Below are 25,448 nucleotides of genomic sequence, written 5' to 3'. Positions count from 1 at the left end.
GGTCAACAATGAGGTAAACATGTAAACAGGTGGAACCCAGGAAGATGCTAGAAGTTACTGACTCGAGCATTCCTTAGTAGAATCCATCACAATAAATATCTGGGACAATAGAGGTTATTGGTCAATTTTGTGCGAACAGTCAGAGGGTGCGAAGAGACGATCAGGAAGCAGACCAGGCAGTGAGTCGCAAGTCAAACTCTCTACCCAAAGTACAGCCTCACGCACAACTCTCCATGGTGAAACCTCTCATCTAGCAGACACAGACATTTACCGTGTTCATCCAGTTTTTGAGGGTATAAAAGTCCAAGTGTTGTGTTTTACCATTCATATGTTTATTTATCACCTCTCGCGCGTTACCATTAAGCTCTCCATGAATAGCAAGTACGCCATTATTGAGAATGAGTGGTGAATGAGCTACACCACCCAGATTCGATCCCAGTTCCTTTAGGAACGTTTCGATATGTCAGTGTATTACCAGAAAGTCACCCTTCCAACCGAATTATGATAAAAGTAATGATCAATTTCATCTAAATATTCAAGCATCTTCATCGTCGCCATTGGCCTAAAGTGACAGCAAAAATGTAAGAAAAAAATACAAACAGATATCTGTATTGTGTATGTGAATCGGTCTAACACAATCAGCACTCGTTCCTCTGGCACTGTATTTTCGAACCACACAAAGATGTCACGTATAATACGCGTTGATTTTTCAGCATGTTTTATTTGTTTTCTGTTAATGTTATCAAATTTATTGTTTCTGGATGTATATGTGATTAAAGTGATAACGGAAGCGGAATTCATCTCCGGTCTCTTGACATTTGTACAACTGTGTCATCTTTTATTGAATCCGTTAACAAGATAAACGAAATGTCGGAAGATTGAAAGTTGTTCGATTCAGGAGATCATGTGAATTTTTTTAAGAACGCTGTTATAAAATGAAAAGCCGCATCTTACTATAATGTAATTGTATGTGTAAGTATAGTTGTGTTATTTTCCAGTGAATGTAAGTTAAAGGATGTTATTAAACATGTACAATGGCAAGAATCTACTTATTTTTCTAATTGCACGTCCTAAGGATGCTCAATGTAGCAATAACGTACAGAGGAGTATCATAACTTCGCCGCACAGGGAGATTGGGTATCTACCGTGACGTAGTAATCCAGTGGCAAACGTCCAAAAGGAACGTCAGAAGTGTTAAAGGTTAGAATCCTGGGTAAAGAAAGGAAATGCGTTAGCTCTTTCATTTACTTAGTTTATTCTCCATTCATTCTCATCGTCGCGAACCAATCTAGAGAGGTAGAATGGTGGCGTTAAATGATCAAAATACAAACCGAATTCGCAAAACAAAAACACAATTGTGATTCTGGGAAGCTGTAGATTACAAATTTCTCCCAACCAGATAATCCTACAAATAGGAAGTTAAGACTTGCCCTTAGTATTGAGGGGTAACAATATTGAAGCGCATATGCGGTTGTCCATGTGTGTATCTAGTCTGGTATGGATTCCGTTCTCATTGATATACAAGGATGTTCCATTACAACTACTGTAAATGGCCAATAATGGATGTTAATTTGCATGCTTCGCATATTTATCCATTACATGCTACGGGGAAGGGGGAGGAGGGGCTTTGTGAACTGCGATTGTCTCGATGTCTCGAAGCCGTAATGAGTTTTCAAACGACGCGCTATGGCCATTCCGAAATGCATCTGCGGCAGGGCAGGAAGTGGGGGAGGGGTTGGGGGGGGGGGGCGAAATGTTCGCACACGTTTGTGGTTCGTTACTAGAAATTTGTCGTGTTATTGGATGTTGAGCGGGTGTGTTTTTTTAAAAATGATTGAGTCTCAATCCTCTGCGGAATGCAAGAATGTTTGAGTAGAAATGGAAGAGAAGTTAATGCTTGTCAACGATCAAAGAATTCCTAATTACACTTCTACATGTATTAATATATGTACAGTCACCGCCAATATAAATGGGACACTTAAAACCTGAAATGCTCGCTTCCCTGCATGACATTACGTGTGTTGCCTAGGCTCGACGACGGAGGTAGGCTATTAAACTCCACTTATCGCTGTAGAATTAGATAACACACAAGACGTCATGCAGAGAAGCGAACATTCCAGGATCTAAGTGTCTCATTTATATTGCCGGTGATTGTACATTGAATATGAGATAAAGCTGTCTCTTATGCTGTGGAGGTAGATCCCCACACATTCTAGATCTCCGCCATGGCTAAGGTGATGTGACGTTTACCACGCTCCGGACATCTTTAACATCCTGATTATGGCAGCCATCTGTTGGTTAGAGGCTACATGTGCCTGTGAACCGCTTTGTACAGGGAGGAGTCTCCTGGAAATCAAACACGGGTCTCCCGCGTGCCTCTAAGACCCATGACCAACCTGATCACAGCGACTCATGTATCATTATATATGTATATATACAAATAACATGACGTAATAACGTATTACTCCTCAAATATTGAAAATACAGATTAAAACAGCTCACAATCCTAGACACTGACCATCATTTTCGAGACAGGAACTCGACAATAAGGAATGCAGTTGTAGATATTATCTACGCTTTACTGAGTCACCAATGGTGTAAACCTGTAAACAGGTAAAACCCAGGAAGAGGACACAGGTGACTGACTCCGCATTGCTTAGTAAAATCTATGACAATAAATATCTGTGACAAGGGAGGTCATTGGCCAGTTTTAGAGCGAACGTTGAGAGGAGCAGAACGAAGATTGAGCGAGGAACCGTTGGAGTGAGTGGCAAGTCAAACTCTTGAGATACTGTACAGTCACGGTCATAATTGCTCATCGCCGAACTCCCATCTCCTGGCAGAGACAGGTATATTATTCCATTTCACCATGCAGATCCTTTATTTGAGGGAGTAAAACTCAAGTGTTGTGTTTTGTCATTTATATGTACATTTATCACCTCTCGCACGTTGTAATTAAGCTCGCCATTAATAGCTAGTACGCCGTTATTGAGGATGAATGATGAACGAGCTACACTACAAATATTCGATCCCCAGTTCCTTCAGGAACGTTACGATACCACCCCCAGAACAACATGCTGAAGGTCCATGAATTGTGCGAAGGTATTCACGAATTTGATGATCTTGTGGAGATGATGTGATCACCACCATTCTCTCAAGCTGCCATTACCCATCATTGCTGACCACAGAAGTTGAATCCCAGATTTGCTACTTCCAGGGACGTTGATGGAAATACTTCCAGTTGAAATCAACCACCCCAGGAATTGAACCCTGCTCTCATCAGTTAACAGGGTAACCTCTAGAGTAGATAATGGGTTAGGAAATATTTCTCGCACTACAAGTCACAGGTTCCAAATTCGAACCATGGGCAAGGCATTAATGCATCATTGGGTTTACATCATCACATATATCAACAGTAATTCAATATCGTCGCGATTAATCCAAGAGGCAGAGAAGCAACATATAGTAAGCGAAATAAAAAGATTATGGACTAAATTGTAGCCAATAAAGACCTCTCATTTTTATTATTAATAATGTAAGAAAATGTAGAAATCAAGTGACATTGTGATTATTTTTTAGAGCTTCTTGTGTTTCCATATTTAGAAGTGCATTCATATTAATCATCGTATTTCTTTTATACTGTACTAATTCTAAAGTCCAAGATGTAAGCAAACAACTTCAAAATTCAGTAACGAGTTGGAAACATTAGCCCTTGTCCTGATCACACATACGTATTGTCTTCTCTCAGACATAGAAATAGTGACGTATCCTGCTGGGAAGGCAACCCAATTTACAGTATTGGTGTTTGGTTTGCATAACAATCAGGAAAGTATTAGTTTTTATAGGAAAAATAATCCTGTTGCCCTGCTATGTTCATGAGTTTGGCGGTATATTTCTCATCTTGGTTAGATGAGAAGAATCCCGCCAAATGCGCGAACTAAGGCGGAGAGTAATTTGTTTTCCCCTCTCGCTCCCCTTTCCTTTGTGCTTTCGTGTTGCCACATGTATATCGTCTTTGTGAAACACTTCCACAACGTTAAACATTATGTCTCGTCCCTTTGTATCGAGAATCTCTGGTGGAAGCAAACGAAAACAGACCGGGATTCGAAATCGGGACTCCTGGCGTCGTATCACGCTGTACTAACCTATCCTCCACAAACGCGGCTCAGCAGTTTCCTGGGATAGGGTGTACTTGCGCTGTGTACGGCCTCCTCCTTCACGATGATACAAGCGCTTGGCACTGATTAAATGTGACGACGATGTATTAAAGAATGTCGCATATTTTGGCACAGGATTACACAATTAACAGTTGATTACATCGCACACGCTCCCTCCTGGTTACAAATTGGAAGAGGGTTTTCTCTTTTTTGGTTAAGCTGTACGAAAAAAAAGAATTACGAAGTCAAATTTTGGTGGACTGATGTAACTACTAAACAGAAGGTCAACGAAACGTAACTTAATATACACATTTGCCTCGTCATGAGAGACAATTGATTTAAAGTGGCACAATCGACGTGCCCTTCTATTTTGAAGACCAAACTAGCGAAAAATGTGTAATGTGTATATTTTTACGTTGTGACATCTGTTAAAACATCCGAGCTATAAGCATAAAATCTCAAAGACTTTCATGATACTGGTGTCCTGATAATCGATATCAATCTATTAATCACAAATAACTAAAGATGAAAACATAAATTGATTTATTTTCGTTATGTGGGCAGTTTAGCACACATATATTCTTTGCCAGTCTCACTATACTAAAGCATGATTGAGAGCACAGAAATAAAGTAATATAATTAAGCCTTGTTTTTTCCATATTAAAACCAATACGTTGCTGACCAAGGCAGTTTATTAAGATAAAACACTTAACACGTAACGTTTCGACCCTGTATGTTTCTTTCTGTATGTAGTATATTTCATCATTTTAGTTTAGTTCTTCGTCTGAGGAAGACCCTGATACAGGGTCGAAACGTTACGTGTTAAGTGTTTTATCTTAATAAACTGCCTTGGTCAGCAACGTATTAGAAATAAAGTACTTCCCGACTCAATTTTTAAAACTAATCATGCACTCATAACTTAACAAGGACTTATACCATACAATTTCTGAGAACTAACATCGCCTTACTTAGGTTACAAACTGAGGCTGTAAAGGGGGAGTCAGCATACATATGAGGGCAACACACAGTCCTACAGAGGATTATGCTGGGCGTAGGTCCTGACGCCAGTGCCTCGTTGGACTGCCATAAGTTGTTACCGGGTGTACTACGTGGAAGTAAGGTTCACCTAACGGAAACATAAATGTCGATAGATTTGAATATGTGGCTAATATTAGCCTAATGTGGCAGGTTAGTGTCAAAGATTCTTGGCTATGTCCGTAGTCAATATTTCTTAAAGATCTGTCATTTTATTCCCTGTTTTGATTGTGAATATATAGGGATATTTCCAGAGTATGTACACTCAGCGGCAACAAAAATAAGACATTTATATCCTGACATACTGGTTTCCCTGCAACGCATCATGTGTATTGCCTACCTTTACGGCGATGAACAGACTTCAATAGCAACCATTCAATAGGAAGTTCTGCACGAAACGACGTATTTTAGGATCTAGGTGTCACATTTTTAATTCCGCTGACTGTACGTACTTATAATCACTTTTTATAACTCTTTCATTTTTTTCCAATGGTAAGGCCTTGCTTCTCTCAAGGATTTCCTCACGTTTTTAGCTTCGATCAGTCCAGTGGTGACATTTATTTTCGATTTTATTCTTTACTCTTTTTCGTCAAAATACGGTAAGTATGTACCGTTCCGTTTTTATCTAAGCTCCAAATTACTACTGTTATTCCGTCACTCAGCCAACATTGAAGCTTCGAATTGTTTCGTTGATATGTATTAAATTGTCATGTGCTTAATCAGCTTTCATGGTTAGCCCAAACGAAAGACGGATCCTAATGCAACACAATAGTGACTAGATTATGAACTTTGTTTTCTCTGAAAACAAAATTGTTATGTGATTTTCGTCCCAAAGAGAACTTTTGATATTGTTTGATCGTTAATTCCCATTTCATTGAAAAACTCTAATTGAAATTGGGCCTACCATTTTTGTTCGCGATTCACAAATGAGCTTCGCATGCATGATGCCTGAAGGGATGTTCTCTGAAACGATGCATCTAACCTTTGACATCATCAAACTGCTGAAAATGAATCTCCTCTATCAGAAAACTACAGATATTTATACATTTGTTACGGTGAAGTTTTAAAGGAGCTTATTGCTATTCATTCTCAAATGTAATTAGTTATATATTAAATGTCGACCGTACTGAAGATACTGAAGTAAGTAAGTGTGAAATGTTAAAAGCACAGGAACAAAACTAGAACTCCATGAATAATGGTTGACTCGCTAGACCTGCGGCACAGTTACGTAATTCCATGGATTTCTCGGTGACCTGATGGCACTGGTACTTAATGCCACGGTTTTCGCGATGACCTTATCTGTAACACTATCTCAATAACCTTGAGGCACTGGTATGTAATACCAAATTTGAGTCGGTAGCCTTGCAGCACTGCTGCGTAATTCCACGGTTTGCCACCTTAAGGCACTGACATGGAACGCCTCAGTTCATTTGGTAGCCTTGGGGCACTTGTACGTAATGCCTCGCTTGACTCCGTGACCTTGGAGTACTTCTACGTAATACCTCGGTTGACTTGATAGCCTTGGGGCACTTGTACGTAATGCCTTGGCTGACTTTGTAGCCTTGGGGCACTTGTACGTAATGCCTCGCTTGACTCCGTAACCTTGGAGCACTTGTACGTAATGCCTCGGTTGACTTGATAGCCTTGGGGCACTTGTACGTAATGCCTCGGTTGACTTGATAGCCTTGGGGCACTTGTACGTAATGCCTTGGCTGACTTTGTAGCCTTGGGGCACTTGTACGTAATGCCTCGCTTGACTCCGTAACCTTGGAGCACTTGTACGTAATGCCTCGGTTGACTTGATACCCTTGGGGCACTTGTACGTAATGCCTTGGCTGACTTTGTAGCCTTGGAGCACTTGTACGCAATGCCTCGGTTGACTTGGTAGCCTTGGGACACTTGTGCTTAATGTCTCGGTTGACTTGGTAGCCTTGTCGAGCAGGTACGTAATTCCAAAATTGGCTAGGTGGCCTTACGACATACTATTGAAGAAACATTTCGTTTATTATACATGATAGAGCGGCAGTAAGAGTTTGTGTTAACACCGGCCAAACATACGTGTTGCCATGCTTCTAAGATAGGGGACCTCAGTATGAAGTTGGCTACCGTACAAGAGAAAGTATGCACGTTCTATGGTTTCATGAAACCGAAACTGCAAAAACTTTTCAAAGACGTTTACGCTTAGAACACAGGCGTAATCCTCCTTGTAAGAACTCCATAAATACGTTGGTATCAGCAACTTAAGGATACAGTAATTGTCGAACACAGGATAGGTTTTGGCAGACCACCGGTATCTGATGACGTTCTGGATTGATTTAAATACGCTTTTACGAGACGTTCGGGTAAATCGACTCGTCGCACCTGTTGGAAATGAAACTGTTCAACATACTCCATTGAAGACAATAAACTAAACATTGGTACTTGAATTTGATATTCTTTCTATTGATTATTAAAATCAGCTCAATAATTTATAATCACCCTGTACGAAGGAAACATAATAGTTGGATATAACTTGGTTGATTAATTGAATGATTTTCTATATTTTGCTTCGCTTTTTGTGTCACTTTTGGCTAATTTGCGAAGATGGGAATGACTGATGATATGATGAAATTGATGAATGGACACTCAAAAACATTCGGGCCCAAGCCGAGATTCGAACCCTGGACACCTGGCGGCGTAGCGCCATGTGGTAACCACTACGCCACGGAGCCTGCGATAATAACGTGACTTAAAAGTTACAACTAAAATTGGAAATATGCTGACTCGCAATGTTGTTAACACTAGACCTGAAGATATACGAGGGTTGGGGAGTAAGTCATGGCAGCCCAATAATAATTCGACAATCGAAAGATGTATTAAAAATTAGTTATATACAACTGAAAGAGTATCCATTATAGATATTTTGTTGGTAGGAATCATGAACGAAACGTCAAGCAACCCTGAGACATACACTTGTATTAATGTACAAGTTACAAAGACCTGTCTGACCCTGTGACACACACATGTGCACATGTTACAAAAACTTGTCTGATTATGACAAACCTTCTAAATAAACTCCCGCATTGTCCACAGCATTGTCCATATGATTGCATTATGCAGTAGATCTGGATTCTTCTCCCTAACGGCAAGTCGTAGATCACAAACACTTGAGGCATGGTGAAGAGGATGGTGCTGCCGATGGTATTCGACGTCTTCCACATCAATGGCAGCGGGAGATTATTTAGAAGGTTTGTCATAATCAGACAAGTTTTTGTAACATGTGCACATGTGTATGTCACAGGGTCAGACAGGTTTTTGTAACTTGTACATTAATACAAGTGTATGTCTCAGGGTTGCTTGACGTTTCTTTCATGATTCCTACCAACAAAATATCTATAATGGATGCTCTTTCAGTTGTATATAACTAATTTTTAATACATCTTTCGATTGTCGAATTATTACTGGGTTGCCCCAACCCTCGTATAAATTCATGTCTGGTTTTTACTTTAAATCGCCCATCCATTCGGGATTATCTTTGCATATAATGGACTCGATACAAACTTTATTCAACAAGTTCTAGCTGTAAGAGTGGGTGGTCGACGAAAGTCTGTTCTTATTAAGAACTTACGCACTTCAATGTGACTGAAAAGATTGCGTATGTTAACTTTCGTATTAGATTACCGAAAAAGGATTCTTACTAAATCAGCAGGGCTTTGTTCGCTTATAGAAAGAAAATCACAAAAGAAATTTGAACCCGACACCAATACCGGGACAAAAACTCTGATATAAGCTAGTTCTTATCTCACAAAAGACACCGAACCGAATAAAATCTACATACAAATTAAGGTTTAATACTTTTCTTCCCGCCTTTTTTCCCCGCCGTCAGCCATTACAATTTAAAGGACGTTCTGGCTACAGCCAGTACGGAGAGGGGGAGAAATTGTAATTAAATCTTCAACATCCGAAAGTCATCCTTCTGCGTGAATTTTTCATGCGAGCAATAATTAAGGGCTGTCAGTAGCAACCTTCACCTGGAGATTGGTTATCGCTGGGAATGTTGCGTCGCCATGAATTCTAATCATTAACTCTCCTAACTTCCGGTAACGTGACTTAATTCCGAGTTTCTCCAGGAGGCAAGACAAGAAAGGAAAGCTGCGTAAAAGAGAGAAAGAGAGAGAGAGTTCCCTAATTAAGAAAATGGAGTTTATTAAAAAGAAACGAGCCACTGAGAGTACTGGGGAAGGAGGAGGGTTGTGATGGGAAGGGAAGGGGGTGAAGGAAACTTTTGTATGAAATCCTAGCCTTTCCGTCACATTAAGACCTGCAACAGGACCACTTAGTCCTGCGTCGGTATTAGATGTTCCCCGTCCTTCCTTTCTTCTCTATATTAAGAAACAAAGGCTCTCCAGTTACAGAAATTTCATTAACAAAGAAACTTTATAATTAGATAAAAAGCTTCAATGGCGCCATAACTTCAGTTGCAACATCCACGTTGACAGATTCTTACGTACTACTCAACGTCACTGGAGGAGTCACAATTGCATATACTTGATTATGATTTCCTAAGTCTTCGTTGGACATTTCGAACATTCATTACACTATTTATAGAAAAACACGCAGTTGCTTACCGAGGCAGTATTCACGAGGATCATTTCCAAAAAAAAAAGGTGATTACGTGCTCATAACTGTCTGCTTATATAATTGTAGAGGACGAGGTTGATCTATTTCCTCGTAATAGTTTCCGGCCGAGTATAGCACATGTTGCCAAATTTCTGGCAGTTTCCTCAAGCCGTCAGCGAAATCTTTTCCCCGTCACTAACGGATCGATATTCTTGAAGCGGCGTCATCGTAGAGGATCTAGTAGCTTCAGAAACAAGTCATAGTTGCAAGAACCAATGTCCAGACTATAGGGACAGAGTACATGCATGCAGTTCTCACTGATGCCGTAAGGTGACATCGGATGCAACTCAAGGCTCGTCGACATGGAGAAGGATGTTTCTCCTGAAAAATTTACTTTTTGGCATTTACATCCTTTTCCGTGTCAACTCTTCAATTCTGTTTAGATCGCACTTCACAATATGGCTACAGTCAGCGCATTTCATTATGTTAGATGTGAGGAAGTGTTCAGTTTAAAACAAAGAAACCTCGGAGCGCGCAAGGAGACAAGCGTACGATGTGTACAAACCATCACGTCAGTGGCGGGTCATTACCACGTACCATATATTCACAGTTGCATTCCATGTTTACCGAGACTTTCTTGCTTTTACTATCGTGTACTTTTCACTGCTTTAGTTTGCGCTATCACTTATGATACACCCTGTATACAACATAATAAACAAAACCGACTTTGTAATATTTAATGAAGCAAGTAGTTCTCTAGAACACAATTCAACCTAATCAGGAATCTTAAGATTACAACGTGCGATTGGTCTGGAAGAGAAGCGGGTTTGTAATTTCACACATTCGTCTCGAACAGCCCGCAGAACGATGATAGTTAATGAATCCATTTGATCCTCGCGGCACCCGCAAACGGCCTTGATTATTGCAAATCGTCCGCCACGCAGCTGCTCCTGAGCTTTTTGGGCGATGATATTCGCGCGGAGTTCATCCCATGCTGCGACAACATGTGTGTGCATCACCCCTGTAATCTTCCGACGCGTGTTGCGGCTGAACAGCTTGTAGGCACAACGTACGTACTGCTAGCTGTGTTATTGTACGGTGGGATGCGCAGTTATTGCTCGTCAAATTGTCCATGACTATTATCATTCAATTTTCTCTTGATTCCTACGTAGATTTACGGACTATACGTATTCTTATTTATGCTGAAGCTGGGTGTTTCAGCAGCTTCTTTGCCATTTTGTTCAAATTCATGGAAAGCATCATTGCGTAAATAAAAGAGAGTAAACATCATGATGCACAATTTGCACAAAATATTTGTAACTTTGTCCAAATAATGATACCAAACGATCCAAAAGCCAATCATTGGTTGCTTGACCTTTTTTTTAAAAAAAATATATTTGTTGTTGTAAATCCTATGCAACCTTAGTTCACAACGCAATTAAAATTGAATTCCTTTCAAAATGGCGGGCATTTTTGTTTCATTGCGTCTGGCATTTTTGGCCTTTGCTAACAGATTATGATATATCAGCTAAGTAACATGATGGAAAGCTTGGATAAACGACATTGTTTACAGTATATTTCAGGCCGAATTTTATGTTCTGTCCCTTTTTATACAATCTGTAATGAAAATGGCTGAAATTTAGTGCCAAAAGTAATATTCAAGTTTTAACAAAAATGAAAATTTTGAAATATTTTTTATCCGGGAACTAATTACAACTAATGCAATATTAGAGCTACATTTTCTCAACTGGGGAACACATACATCCAAAGTTTTAGACGAAAATATTTCAGCTGTGTTGCTGGTTTCCCCTTTCAGTTATAGCTCTTTGAAAATGCTCGTTTTTCATTTGTTTCAAAATTTGGTGTTGGACCCAATAAACATTTTATATTTACAGCATAAAGAGGTACCTTTATAAAACATATAACATATTCCATCAATAACAAAGTTACATCTGGGGGGGAGGAGTCAAATACAGGCAAATTAGGATTTAATAAACTACTCCAATAATGCACAATCATTGTATTTATTAATTAAATTATGCAAATAGCATATTAAACCCCAATGTATGTATTATATAAAAATATGTGTAAGGTAGGGGAGGGTGGGGTATGTGAGACAGGTCGGGCAAGTGCATCCATCATAGCTAAATTGTAGACCATGATAGAAAATGACTTCGCGAGACGCTAGTTGGTGTCATGGAAGCTGGAAAGGCTGTGTGCGAAGAAGTTGTAGGCTCACTTGAAAATTGACGATTTTATAGGTATATATTTATCTTCGGTGATATCTTTATAAGGATTATGGTGTATACAGAAGCCTGCATTCCATTTCGTCAATACATTTTACCACTTGTAATATATTTATTGCATAAATATCTCTTTATGAACCTCATACTGGCATCCGGTGAATGTATCATTATTAATCTCTCATGCAGGCGTCAAGAAAATAAAACATGTGGGGTGGGGTAAGAGCGTCCACCTAAAATCGTAGACAGTCGCATTTGTTCCAAGTTTGATTGATTCACTGGTAGGTTATTTTTTGTTGCGTTACTACAGTTATAGTTTAATTTTAACAACAATGACCCATGTGTATTGAGCATTATGCTAAATTTTTCGTTCTGGGGAATGCCCACTCATTCCTTTTGACAGTTAATTTTGCTGTGAAGGACTTCCCAGCACATTCCATTAATCTGGACACATGACTTAAGTGATTTAGAACGTTTGTCTGGTGAAAGTTATTTGAGAAGTTTTATTGTTCAATTTCTGTATCTGGCTGGTCTCATTTGTCCCACCCGGTGCACCGAGTGCTTCCAAATGCAGACTTGATTTATTTCAATTTTTTAACAGAGAAGTTAATTATTTTTTTGTATTTGAACTAGATAAAAATGTTAGTAACTGTTCTACGTGTAGCCTGGTAAAAGTTTGTTTCTTCTCAAATAAATAATGTGCACACTATGATCTTTCTTTTCTTAAGGGCCCTTACTTGACCCACTCTTCGCCTAAAGGTTTGAACGTTTATGGGATGAAAACTGTGAACATACGAGGGACGTTCATTAAAGATTTCCCCTGATCCAGTTCTAGTTAATGTAGAATACAGAAATTTTACGTGTGTAATGATACATTATGTGCATAGGTCATGAGGTAATTTGCAATTCTGAACTCTTCTTAGTTTTTGTCTTACAAGTACTAAATTGAGACAAGGTGTAGTGATGGGTGCAGTGGAATACCAAGCAGTCATCCAGTTTCTTTACTTGAAAGGCCGCACACCAAAGGAAACGTTTGGCGAGATGAAAGTGACCTATGGAGAGGATGCCCCATCGTATGACGTAGTGAAGCACTGGCATCGTCAGTTCAAGTGTGGTCAGACTTCAGTAGAAACAGCCCCCTTTCTCGGGCGACCCCAGTCAGCCATTGAGGAAGACACCATTGGGCAAATGAAAGCCGCCATCTTGGAGGATCGCCGCATAACCATTCGCCAACTAGCTGAAGATGTCAAGATCAGTGTGAGGTCTGTGGAAAAAATCATCCATGACCATTTGCACATGCTGAAGGTGTCTCTGCCAGATGGGTTTCACGGCTACTCACAACTTTCCAAATGCAGGAACAAGTCACGTGCTCCCAGGCTAATGTGACCATGTGCCACGAAAACCAGGAGGAATTTTTTGACAGACTAATCACCCAGGGTGAAACGTGGGTCCATCACTATGACCCAGAGACGAAGGCCCAGTCAAAGCAATGGAAGCATGCTGACTCACCACCACCAAAGAAGGCCCGTGTCCAACCCTCAGCGGGCAAAGTGATGCCCATGGTTTTTTGGGACCAGCATGGAGTAGTTATGATGAATTTCCTGGCGATGGGTACCACAATTACCAGGACGTACTACACTTCACTGCTGCAGAAATTGCGGAAGGCCATCAAAACTAAGAGGCGTGACATGTTGACCAAAGGGGTCCGCATCCTGCAAGATAACGCTCCAGTTCACAACTCGCATGTTGCCCAGACAGAAGCACGGTCCTGCGGATATGAAATCCTTCCTTATCCCCCGTACTCTCCAGACCTCGCACCATCAGACTTCCACCCTTCCCAACCATGAAGTCATTTCTGAAGGGAACGCACTTCCACGACGATGAAACGTTGATTTCTGAGTTCAAGAAAAAGTGTGTGGCCATTGGTGGTTCCTATGTAGAGATGGACTAATGTCTGTACCAATTTTCGTTTATCTCCGTCCATGGGAACTGGTTCAGGGGAAATCTTTAATGAACGTCCCTCGTATATTGCTTGTGTAAAATATAAAATATTAATATTATATAGAGACAAGACGGAGTCAACCAGTCGTGTTTGTGAAGGTTTTCGCAACCACCTGTGAACTGCATAGAGAGAAGCGTTGCTGTAGATTTGGAAGACGGCTGGAAGGAGCGAGCGAATTAGGAGGCTTCATAGGTAGCTGTTACAAGAGGCTTTCCAACTCCTGTTCTGCTGGTCTTGAAATGCAAAGTGCAGGCGTGAATCTCGGACCTCACGGAGCATTCACTAGCTTCCACAAGCTCAATCGAGTTGCTCAAGCCCCGAAATATTTGATTTGATCTTTTGTCATTTAGCGTCGCTTTTCTGATAATTTTGGCTAATCCCGACGATGAGAGTGAGTGATGGTGTCATTCAACTGACAAATAACGACAATGCTACTGCTGGGATTTGAACCCACGACCACGGACATCGCACCGCTCTGTGATAACCACTCCGCCAAAGAGATCAAGGAGCGTTAGAGACTGTCATGAGAATTAGAAGTCATGTACAACTCAAAGCAAGTCTTGATACCATGCTACCTGGCATCGCAACTAAATTTCAACAGAGATGCTGTTTGCTCTGATATCCTCTCCACTCTGCTAAACTTTGTAGAGAGCCGTTCTCTGTATGAACACGTGCAGAAAACTCGAGCATCAAACCACTCTTCGCGGTTTTTTGTTGATTACAAAGAGATCAGCGGAAGTCCAACAAAGGAAGACGCCTTGCTTTGCCGTTGAACGGAACATAAGCCCCCACAGAAATCCCCACCCCTGCAGCTTCCCTCTCGATAATCCCGTCCGGAAATTACATTGTGTCTCCGTCAAAGACGGAACAGAAAATATCGTCGAGTAAAAATCAACAAAAACAGAGCGAGATGTCGCTTGTTTCCCGACGCCAGCGCCTCAGCTGGTCGGAACGAGTTTCTCGCCGGGCCTCGGTCGATCTTATAGCTCCGTGGGCAGTTGCGGTCGGATATGAAGGAGGTAACGGGAATCTGCGAGAGAAGCAGCTGTCCCAGAGGGCGCTACAGTTAGCATCCCCTTCACAACCACCCTCTCCTTTCATTTTGCGGCAATGTGGGTACGCTTTATGTACTTTCATCAATGTTGCATCACATCCATCCCTTTTTCTTTACTTGAGGGAGAAAAACGATAGCAGGCCATTGACCATCAGAACGGTTTTAGGACACAATTCGTTTGCTCGTTACGAGGCTGCTAGGGTTCCGGGTTCGAATTCCAGCATGGACATTAGGGTGGAACGAAAAAAATATTTTTAAAAAAAGTGCGGAAATGTTGCCTTTTGATGTAAAAACGACAAAAATAAAATTTGATGGTAATCGGAGCATGTCTTGAGGTGCCACAAGTACGATAAAGTTTCATAAATTTATTTTTTCTTGCTCTATTTCAACTTTTTCTCTAGTTTCTTATTTGAGTTATAAAATCACAAATCAAAAAATCTGTACTTTTTATGCCTTTTTATTAATAGAACAAACCTTTCTTGGGGGGTTTAAATTAATGGTGAGGATACAAAAAATAATTATTTAAACATTAATTTTAAAAACTCCCAAAAAGTTTGTTCTATTAATAAAAAGGCATAAAAATTACGAACTTTTATATTTGGGCTTTTAGAAGGCAAATAAGAAACTAGAGAAAAAAGTTGAAATACAGCAAAAAAATTCAAATTTATGAAACTTGCAGCACCTCAAGATATGCTCAGATTACCATCAAATTTTATTTTTCTCTTTGGCAACATTTCCGCACCATTATGAGTTTTTTTTTAAAAAAATATTCTTTTTCGTTCCACCCTAATGGACATCGGTGCTCTGTTTGAGAGTCTATTCATGAAATTCATCACATCATCACTCATCCTCATATTCGCCCTTAGCCTTCCCGATGGCGCAGTGGTAACATCGTTGCCTTTTAATCAAGAGGTCCAGGTTTCGATACCCGGTGGAGGCAAATAGTGTTTCGGGTCCCACTTTAAACTGTAGGTCTAGTCCAGATTAGCCTTACTGTGCATAAAGTAGACTTAAAACACCAAAGTCAATCATTTTCGCGATTAGCCAAATGTGGCAGAAAAGCGCAGTAAAATAAGCCAAATCTAATCATATCAAACCAAAAGTCTCCATACAAAGAAAAAAGGTTCTTTCTTTAGATGAGACACCAAAATGCCATTCACTCGTGACAAATGCATCGGCATTCACAAATTTAATGGTTGGAAGGCATCGACCATATCTGACTCTCACACTATGAGCAAATTATATGATTTGAAGCGGCATTTCCATTGTATGGGAAATTTTTAGACACCCTGTATATATCAATAAGGAATTTAATCTTTCTCTCCTAAATTGCAGAGCGGCAACGAAGGGAGCCGGGAAGGGGGAGATTGGTTCTTGGTGTGTGAAAAGCATTGGAGATTTAGTGTAAAAGACATTGTGATATTACAGCAGAGAAGGGTCCGTGACTGCACAGGAGATCCGAATCCGAAGAAAGTGCAAGAGTTCACTAGAGAAGAATTGTCAATTCGTGATTCTGCAATGAAATATCAGATCTGAAACCTGCCGTCGAAGAGAAAAATCCTGGACTTTAAGATAAGATAAAATTGCATGTTTGGAAAAGCTTGCAAGGGCTGAACATCTATGTTTAACTATTCTGATGAAGATATTTATTATTTTGTTGTTTTCATATTGCTTTCACAAGCCAAGGACCCAAACACACGCACCGTATTCAACATATCAATCCTGTATACTCAAACGATATCCTCTTATATTCGGCATTTGACAATATGGACCGTGAAATGCAACTCAGTTCTTACGTGTAAACGACACGAACCACTTTAACGATAATGTGCGAGCTGGTGAAGCATTCTGTTCATGCTAGGAAAATTCTTTATTTGGTACTCCCTAAGCGTAGAGGAATTCACGCGTGACCGTTGTGTCGAATCTCAGTTGGACCGCCTCCAAGTCTGGACATCGAAACAGCAACATGCGCCTCCGCCCCCCCCGGCAAAGGATTTAAAAGCAATTTCCTTGCCAACTACACTGGTCGCCTCGCCTCCAACGCTCCTGTTCCTCATGTGGAAGTTAAGGTCATCCCAACATGTTATGACGGAAGCTGTTACAACTAAAGACAATCCTTATATATTGTACAGATAAACCAAATTTCTGTCTGTAATCATATGCTCATGGTTAAGGTCTTCACTCAGTTTTGGTGAAACTAATTCCATGGTCTATTTAGGTTTTTCATGCCGGTTTAGAATAAATTCCACATTATTCAAGGTTGTTCAAAATAAATTATTTCTAGAGTCGTGTTTGAAGGGAAACGAGGTTGAAATTCCAACCTGGCACTCACTCTCTCTCTCTCTCTTATATATATATATATATATATAAATATATATATACCGGGTGGTCCAAAAGTCCCGGAACGGTCACATATCGTGAGAAATGCACATCGAAACTGAAAACAAAAAAATACGTATTTAATAAGTGAAAGAAAGCTATTCAATGATATCACACTTGATTTCCACCCCAGCCCTCTGGCGGAATCAAGTCCTCTTTCAGATTATACAATACAAAATGGGGGATACCATTTAAAATTTTACAGTTGCACCCGCCCCACCCCCCAGGGGGCGGGGGTTGGGAATCAAGTGTGATATCATTGAATAGCTTTCTTTCACTTATTAAGCACGCCTTTTTTCGTTTTCCAATTCGATGTGTATTTCTCACGATATGTGTCCGTTCCGGGACTTTTGGACCAACCAGTATATCATTTTGCCGCCCAAGCGTCTCGATCGAGATACCCAAATGTAACCCTCACTGTCCCAAGCGTCTCGATCGAGACGCTGTGTCAAGGTCGCAGTTTTTACGTTATAACTTTTCTAATTTTGGCTAGAATTTCGATTTTTTAATATTGTTCCTAACACATGTATTTAACAGAAATGTTTTTTTGCATTTTTTTTGTCTTCATGAAAATGGAGGGGGAAAGGCGGCAAAAGGGACTTCTCTTTTGCGTCTCTTTTCAAGGTCAATTTTTTGCCAACAAAGGAACACCGGCTTTGTTGTTCTAAAGCAATGCTTTTCACTCCCGCCTGTGAACTGCTTTCGAAGGAAGCTTGTTTATCAGTATCCGATGTCAAAATGAAAGTTTTCCGTGAGGGGAAAGGGGGAGGGGGAAGATTGGTTGCTGAATCTGCGTTGTGAGAATGGAATTTCGAAGCATGCTGAAGGAAACCTTTGTTTTTTTAGCACAAGTGTCCACAAGTTGCGACAGGGGTAACCCTGCATTGTCTAAAAATAGAATTTCAAGTAGCTGCAAGAATCGGTGGTCATTTTGCACTGCTTTCTAGCTTTTCGTCCGTGAATGTTGTGCGTAGGTGTCGCTTTGTGCCCAAGTGCGAGGACATTTTTTGGGTGAAGTGACAATTTCTTAAAATAATTTTTGGGGGTTTTCTCCCTTACCCCTCCATATATACGCCACATTTGCATAAAGTTTGCATTTTGTGCATTTTGACATTTTTTTCTGGGGGGCGGGGCGGGGGGAAACACCATTTTTTTAAAGAAAAGTATTTATGAGGGGATTTCCCTCTTTCCCCCCTCCATATGTACGCCGAATGTGCATAAATTATATATCGTCTGAATCTGTGATTCATTCTGCGTACAACGGTATATCTTTCATATCTCTAGGGCATTTAGTTTCTGAGCTATAGTCATTTCAAGGTACCGCTGCATTTTGAAGCTTGAATCAGTGGCGTGCCGACCATTCCTTTTGGGGTTACAACTCAAGTTACATTGGTCATATGATAATAATGCAAATATTTTTTTGTTCCTTACATGTCAGCGATCATTTTCATGTGCATGTCGACACTGTCATGTACTTTTTTCTTGGGGGGAGGGTGGGGGAACCAATTTTTTTTCCGAAATTTTGGAATTTTGAGAGTTAGCCCCTCCCCCCGCCACATATACGCCAAATTTGCATAAATTTCATATAGTCTGAATCTCTTGTTTATTCTGCGTACAACGGTATATCGCTCATCTCTCTAGGACAATTAGTCTCCGATCAACACTCAGTTAATTGAAACTCTGCATTTTGCTCAAAATCGGCTCGGGACAAAGAGGCTTACATGTGAAAAGGGCCTTGGGTCTCAAAAGGATATATACATATATTTATGAAGGAAAATGAGTGAACCTCAAAGATCATGAAATACATCACTCTCTGTACAGTACGCTGACCTATTCAAACAAACAACATAATGCATGCCGCTGGCTAAACAAGGAAATTCCTTCGACACTATCGGGTTCGTCTTCCTAATAGTAGAGTGCAACCCGGTAATAACGAAGGAGACAAAACTGCAAGAATGACACATAAGTGTCGTTTATAATTGTAGATAAAAGACCCAGTCCTTGGGGAAACGGACAGTCTTACACCAGCCACATTAACAGACACGTGGAGTGTCGCTCAGACTTGACATCAACGAGCCAAAGGGACCACCAGCGAACCAGTCAGCCAGCGGCAGTTTGGGCCAGGTAAGTACGAGAGAGAAGAGTGCTCCCCCAATTTACCTCATACTTCCTTCCGCCGTTCAGTTTCGAAATAGCTGTACCTTTTAGCTACATTCCTTGCTGAACTGGGATCCCAGTTGGCATCTACAGGTCACGCAACAATTTATATACACACTTCATGCCGATACTGTGAATGTAGTTATTGGAACTTACCCCTCACTGTAAACTTTTAAACACCTTATTGAATATATTCCTGGTAATACAGAAACCTTTGCTTAACTTCAACGTTTACAGATTTTTGGACGTATTTACAAATTTTCACGACTCTTTGACTTCCTTCACTTTTCCAGATTGTTTAGGAAATTCAGGTCAATGAAGAGGAATGTAAAACATTTAGTACGAGTCATACTTCCAAAATTCTACTTTTTAAAGACGTTCCTCAAATGATTATTGAAAACTTTTGGCATATTCATCTACGCAACAGGTATTGTGAGCTCCATTTTCTAGAGATATGAAACTCTTAAAATAGCAGACAGTCGCTCTGTAGCCGACTGTACCGATTCTGTAAAATTATAATGACTAACATATTGATGAGTGTTTAGTAAATATTAGATTTGACAGATGCGAAACGAGATACATTTTACAAAGGCAATATGCTCTCGTTGGTTTGGAATACAGACCTTGTCAATTTAATTCCTTGCCTCATCTGGATAACAAGATCTGAATAGACAGGTACTGACGTTTGTATGTCTAATCAGCCCAGCTGATCTGAGAAGATCGGAATGATTATTGTGGATCAGTTCCCTTTTAAAGTTTGGGAATGAACACGTCTACAGTGAAGAAACCTATATGAACCTGGATGATAGAGGCATGTATCTGTGGCCTCCGGACTGAGCCGATTAACCATTCGTTGCCCCTTTTATTTTATATATCGAGATGCATAAAGGGTGGAATTTATTTAGAAGATAGAAGAAACCATTGTGGTTTGGTACATTACCTCAAAGGAGAGCTGAAGCCAGACACTGAAGAACAGCATACTTATACTAACCTGAAATGGGAAGGAATACTTTTATTAGATACAGAGATGAGAGAGAGCATATAACATCTTACAATATATAAGAATTATTTACTTAATCGGCCATCTTGGTGGCCGAGCGCGTTGAGTGTCGGACGCACGTTATTGTCACCGATGGTTCGAGTCCTGGTTTGGGTGTTCCATTTGGTTTAAGCCCACTTTTATGCACAGCGAGGCTAGTTGAGACTTAATCAACAGCTTAAAGTTGGATCTGAACCACTATGTGCTTCATATAGAACCATTGATTACAGTGCGTCGACGTTACCACTACGCTTCTTTTATTAAGAAGCGTTATGTCATTCGGACGCCTGTTGCTTCTGTGGCAATTTTCCCTAAAGCACATATAACTGCCCTGGAACAGGAGGAAATGTCACAGTTGGATAAACAGAACTTGTTATTGTGGGCTGAAGGTACGTAGAAAGTATCGATAACATAAAACGATACGAGACATTTCCAGTTCAGCAAACGTTTCCTTGGAAACTGCAATGTGTACACGCCCCAAAACTCCGCAACGTGCGGCATGCAGTAACACCCACAGAGGATCCTTGAATCGTAAGCCACAGCTGTAATTCCTCCAGTACAAGGTTTGGGTTCCGCCAAGTGGGAATTCCTAGGTACATTGTGCAACCCACCCATCGCAACGTCCTTTGTCTGGTCCAGCTCCAGGGGGAGAGCGCGTTGGATTCCACCGAGCATTGTAATCCAACCCGTCGAGAGGAGGTTAAGCTGACAGCCGTCGTGGACCACCCAGCACGAAGCGTCCCTCCCCCCAACACCTCAATTTTCTACCGAGACGCCTACATAATTGATTACGCTCTCGGTGGATGTCGCCATCACACGCCGCTGCTCATATCAGTTACTTGCTCGCGTGGAAACGAGGATATGGCCCGAGGCTGGAGACGAACGAGAAATGACGTCACGGGACTCCCAGTGGAGAATGTTCGGCGCATTAGTGTTTCCGTAAGGAAATCGGTTCCACAAACATAGCCCGTCCCCTGCGATGATTCCGCATCCACCCCGCCGCCCGCCCTAATCTAATTCCGCCTTGCTAAGCCGTAATGTTCACACGGAGAGGCAGAATTAAGTCATCAAAGCAACCGAACGCCTCGTTTCCTCCCCTATCTAGCCCTCGAGCATCAACGAATAACGATTTACTATCGATCTATGCGGAGACGTTGCATGCATATAACATAACCATGCATTCCAGCAACGCCTTTAGCGCATCTTCAAGGTAGCTCCGTGCAATGGTTATCGTCGCTATTCGATCCTTTGTGCCGAAGCCAATATATCAGGCTCGGGCTGTAATGCGCGAGAAGCATAACAATATAATTTCCATCATTTCCCTCCTCCACGATAGAGGCGCTAACGACTACCTTAAATAACCACAACGCGCTGATGCAAGAAGCGCTTGAAAAGTTCGTACTCTGACGTAGAAATGTGGACTAAACTTTTCAAAATCTCTGGTCATATGTATCACGACCCGACATCGTCCTTGACTGATTTATTAAAACGTAAAGTGCTCCCCTGTGCTTAGCACAACGCCATGAAGGCGTATAGGGGGTGTGGGGGTAACGCCCCACACTTACTTGATCCGGTCGTGAGTGGGGGTGATGTGATCAGCATCACGCCCCTGACCGCCTTTACCCCCCAGGGTTTCCCCCAGGTACCCATGTTATTGGACGCTGGGTGGGCGCCGGGGCTGCTTCCATTTATTGATTTTGTTTATATTATGACGCTTTTCTATCACTTCAGTTAGTGACTTTCCGTGCGTATGTTCTGATCAATATCACCTAATCACCAATTTACCTACATACTTATAGAGGTCCAAGAGTCCAAGTGGAGGCATATTACACAGTAGTTAGGATTCTACTTTAAACTGTAGGTCCAGTCACGATTAGCATATCTGTGCATAAAGTGGACTAAAAATAACAATTCAATTTAACAACAATTCAAAAGTAGAAAATCATTGTAAAAATAACAAAAATTCAAACACAAATATTATTGATTGATTTGTTCATTTACCTTGCTTTTCTGCAACATTCTGTTAATAACAAAGATCAAGATAAACGGTAATAAGATAAAAGCAAATACAATAACAAGCACACATGGAGAGTACACAACACAAGTTCAACATAAGGATTATACTGATACCAGAGTGTCTGTAGTCTGCATGAAAGCACTGCATGTTGTACTACGTGGAAGTGAAGTTGAGACTGTAGTGCATCCGGCTCGGTGGTAGAGCGTGTTAAGTGGTAGAGTACCGATCTTGCGACAGAAGTTCTCCGGGTTCGAGTTCCGACCCGCACTTTGTGAGTGCTGTTTCATCAACCTATCCTAACCTTGCTATCCTGACGAATCCCAGGATTAACCTCTCGAGAATAGTCAATATTGAACTGCTCGCAATATTCGTACCATTCTCCCAACCTAAATACACTCATCCTTATCACACTTAATACTTTAGTCAAAATCTAAACTGTTGACACTCTCAATTGATAAACTTCTCTCCTTGCCTTATTACCATTAATCAAATGACTATCATTCTCCCTTCACACACTTACACATAAATTCACCAAACAATAATACAACATGACATCACGTCCACACAACGTCACATCTACCCACTCAACACCTAACACTATCTAATGAAATGACGTACTGAAACACACTACACCTAACAAAACGACCTCAAAACAAATTTCATATTAACAAACTTTGTAAACCGGGCTTGATATGAACTACCAAACAACCCCGGTAGCAGCTCCTGCGGATTACATTGTAACTTGCAGGAATGTGTCTATATATAGCGCAGACTCCTTGGGACTTGGGACCCCTAATGTTAAATATGTGGGGCAGAGCCAATAATAATTTTTTTAAGAGGATCTATTGTATTATTTTACTTATCTTGTAAAGTTTACTCTGAATTGTGCCACATGAACTTAACTTTAAATACACATTTAAAATATTCTAGACCATCAATTTGGTGGGCTGAGACCGCTAAACCATCAACTTTGGGGGGGGGGGGGGGGGCTATGACCAGAGACAGCAAAACACATGACTTATTACTATATACTAAGTATGTAATTATGAGTATTCTCAAACTTTTTACTAAAAAGAGTTTCAAAAGACGATGTGCATGAACTAGGGTAGTGGATGGGACGTTTGGACTACATGACATGACATTCAGAACGAGATCATTGATATATTAGGGAGATCTGTTTTGCGCTCCGTGGTAGCAGATATTAAAAGTGAAGAATATTTTGCTATTATGGTTGACGAAACTTGTGACATGTCCATCCGTGGACAATTAATATTCTGCATTAGAACTGCGAATAAAACTTTTGATATTTTTAAGGAATTCATGGGCTTTTATGAGATTCCGAACACTGAGGCCAAATCTTAAAAAAGGGAGGGAGTGAGTCATTCATTAATTTATTTCAGTGATCAGAGCCCCCCCCCCAATAATTTTGACAAGTCGGCGCCCCTGAACCAAATAAAGTCACAAAGAAATGAAAACGTTGGAACCGATATTCCGTGGAAAAAACGTTTCGGAACTTTTCGGTACCAGAACATAAGCGCATCCCCGAATGTAGGCGGATGCAGCCGGGCATCTTCCGGGGTTTCCCCCTTTTTTGTTGTTTCATCAATTTCATCTAATCATCGCTCAACCTCATCGTCGCGATTAGCCAGAAACTGGAAGAAAAACAACGTCAATACAATGGAATACCATCTGAAAGGACACTCGTGACACCCCACAAAAATTAGTAACCCAAAGCATGTTATCCGATAGCAATAATTTGAGAAGACATCTGAAACGGAAGTAAACATGCTCTTCTAAATGCATAGAGGACATGTCAGTCAGCAGGTAATGATCGCAGTTGCTATTACGATGACGAGTTGCTAGCAACTGCTATCGACACGTAATATATCATTCAGGGGAAACTTTCTTCTCATATAAGAGTCGGAGAGGAAAATATATCTTCCTGTCAAGCCTCTTTCCATGCGAATGAATAATGGTAAATCCAAGAAAATAGGCTCTCGACTTCTATCCTGCAATAGATCATCCCTTGGGATAGGGAAAGGATTCAGTGGTCACTTTAGTTGAGGCAGAATTACGCTGACACAGAGCCTGGGAAAAAGTTGGGAAAACTTTCCCCCTTTTCTCCTCGGAAGAGAAAGCGGGGAAGGGGGACAAGGAGGGAACAATCTGATTTCAAAATTGCGTTGACTTCTACAATTCCTTTCCCCTCGCTCTTTTGAGAAGTTGTAATCTATTGATCCCGATATCCGAGAACCTTGTTCTCGCAAGGATTCAGCTCTGGTGACAAGGGCTACCAAAATGGAAACTTCGTGTAACAATGAAGAAGGGATGGCTAAAGGGAATGAATGTCTTTCTTCGACTTTATCAATACGATGCTCGAGTGACAAAATTTTAAACTTTGCAATGTATCTTAAGGGCATCAACATTTCTGCTTCTTTGCTCTTGTGTACTGACTTCAGTTTTACTCAAGTATTACACAGAATTATTACTTATTTTCCTTTTCTTCTGCGTTATATCTCACCTACATTGCCGACCTCCTTAGAGGAATTGTTGTTGCAGCGCGCTACAACACCAGGTGTACCGGGTTCGAATCCCGACTTGAGCATGCATGTTCTATGTATGTGTCCCTTCATCAATTTAATCATATCATCATTCATCTTCATCGTCGCCATAAGCCAAATGTGGAAGAAAAGCGGTGAAATTGTTAACGTTCTTGCATTTGGTGCATACGGTCCTGGATTTGATCCCCACTGCGAGTTCCAAAAT

At 40.8% G+C, this 25,448-nt stretch overlaps 1 protein-coding gene across 1 annotated transcript; it reads left to right on the top strand.

The window, feature by feature from the left end:
- Positions 1 to 12,997: 12,997 nt before the first annotated feature.
- On the top strand, positions 12,998 to 13,420 carry LOC145979680 (protein GVQW3-like). Its single transcript, XM_083112645.1, has one exon. It carries the CDS (start codon positions 12,998 to 13,000, stop codon positions 13,418 to 13,420), a length of 423 nt encoding a protein of 140 aa, XP_082968771.1.
- Positions 13,421 to 25,448: the final 12,028 nt, after the last annotated feature.

This window comes from Lepisma saccharinum, chromosome 26, assembly GCF_977018435.1.
Source record: "Lepisma saccharinum chromosome 26, izLepSacc3.1, whole genome shotgun sequence".
Taxonomy (NCBI): Eukaryota; Metazoa; Arthropoda; class Insecta; order Zygentoma; family Lepismatidae; genus Lepisma; species Lepisma saccharinum.
This window is presented reverse-complemented; position numbering and strand designations above follow the sequence as displayed.

Coding starts and splice junctions, on each gene's coding strand:
- LOC145979680 (XM_083112645.1), top strand. CDS start 12,998: ATGGGTGCAGTGGAATACCAAGCAGTCATCCAGTTTCTTTACTTGAAA.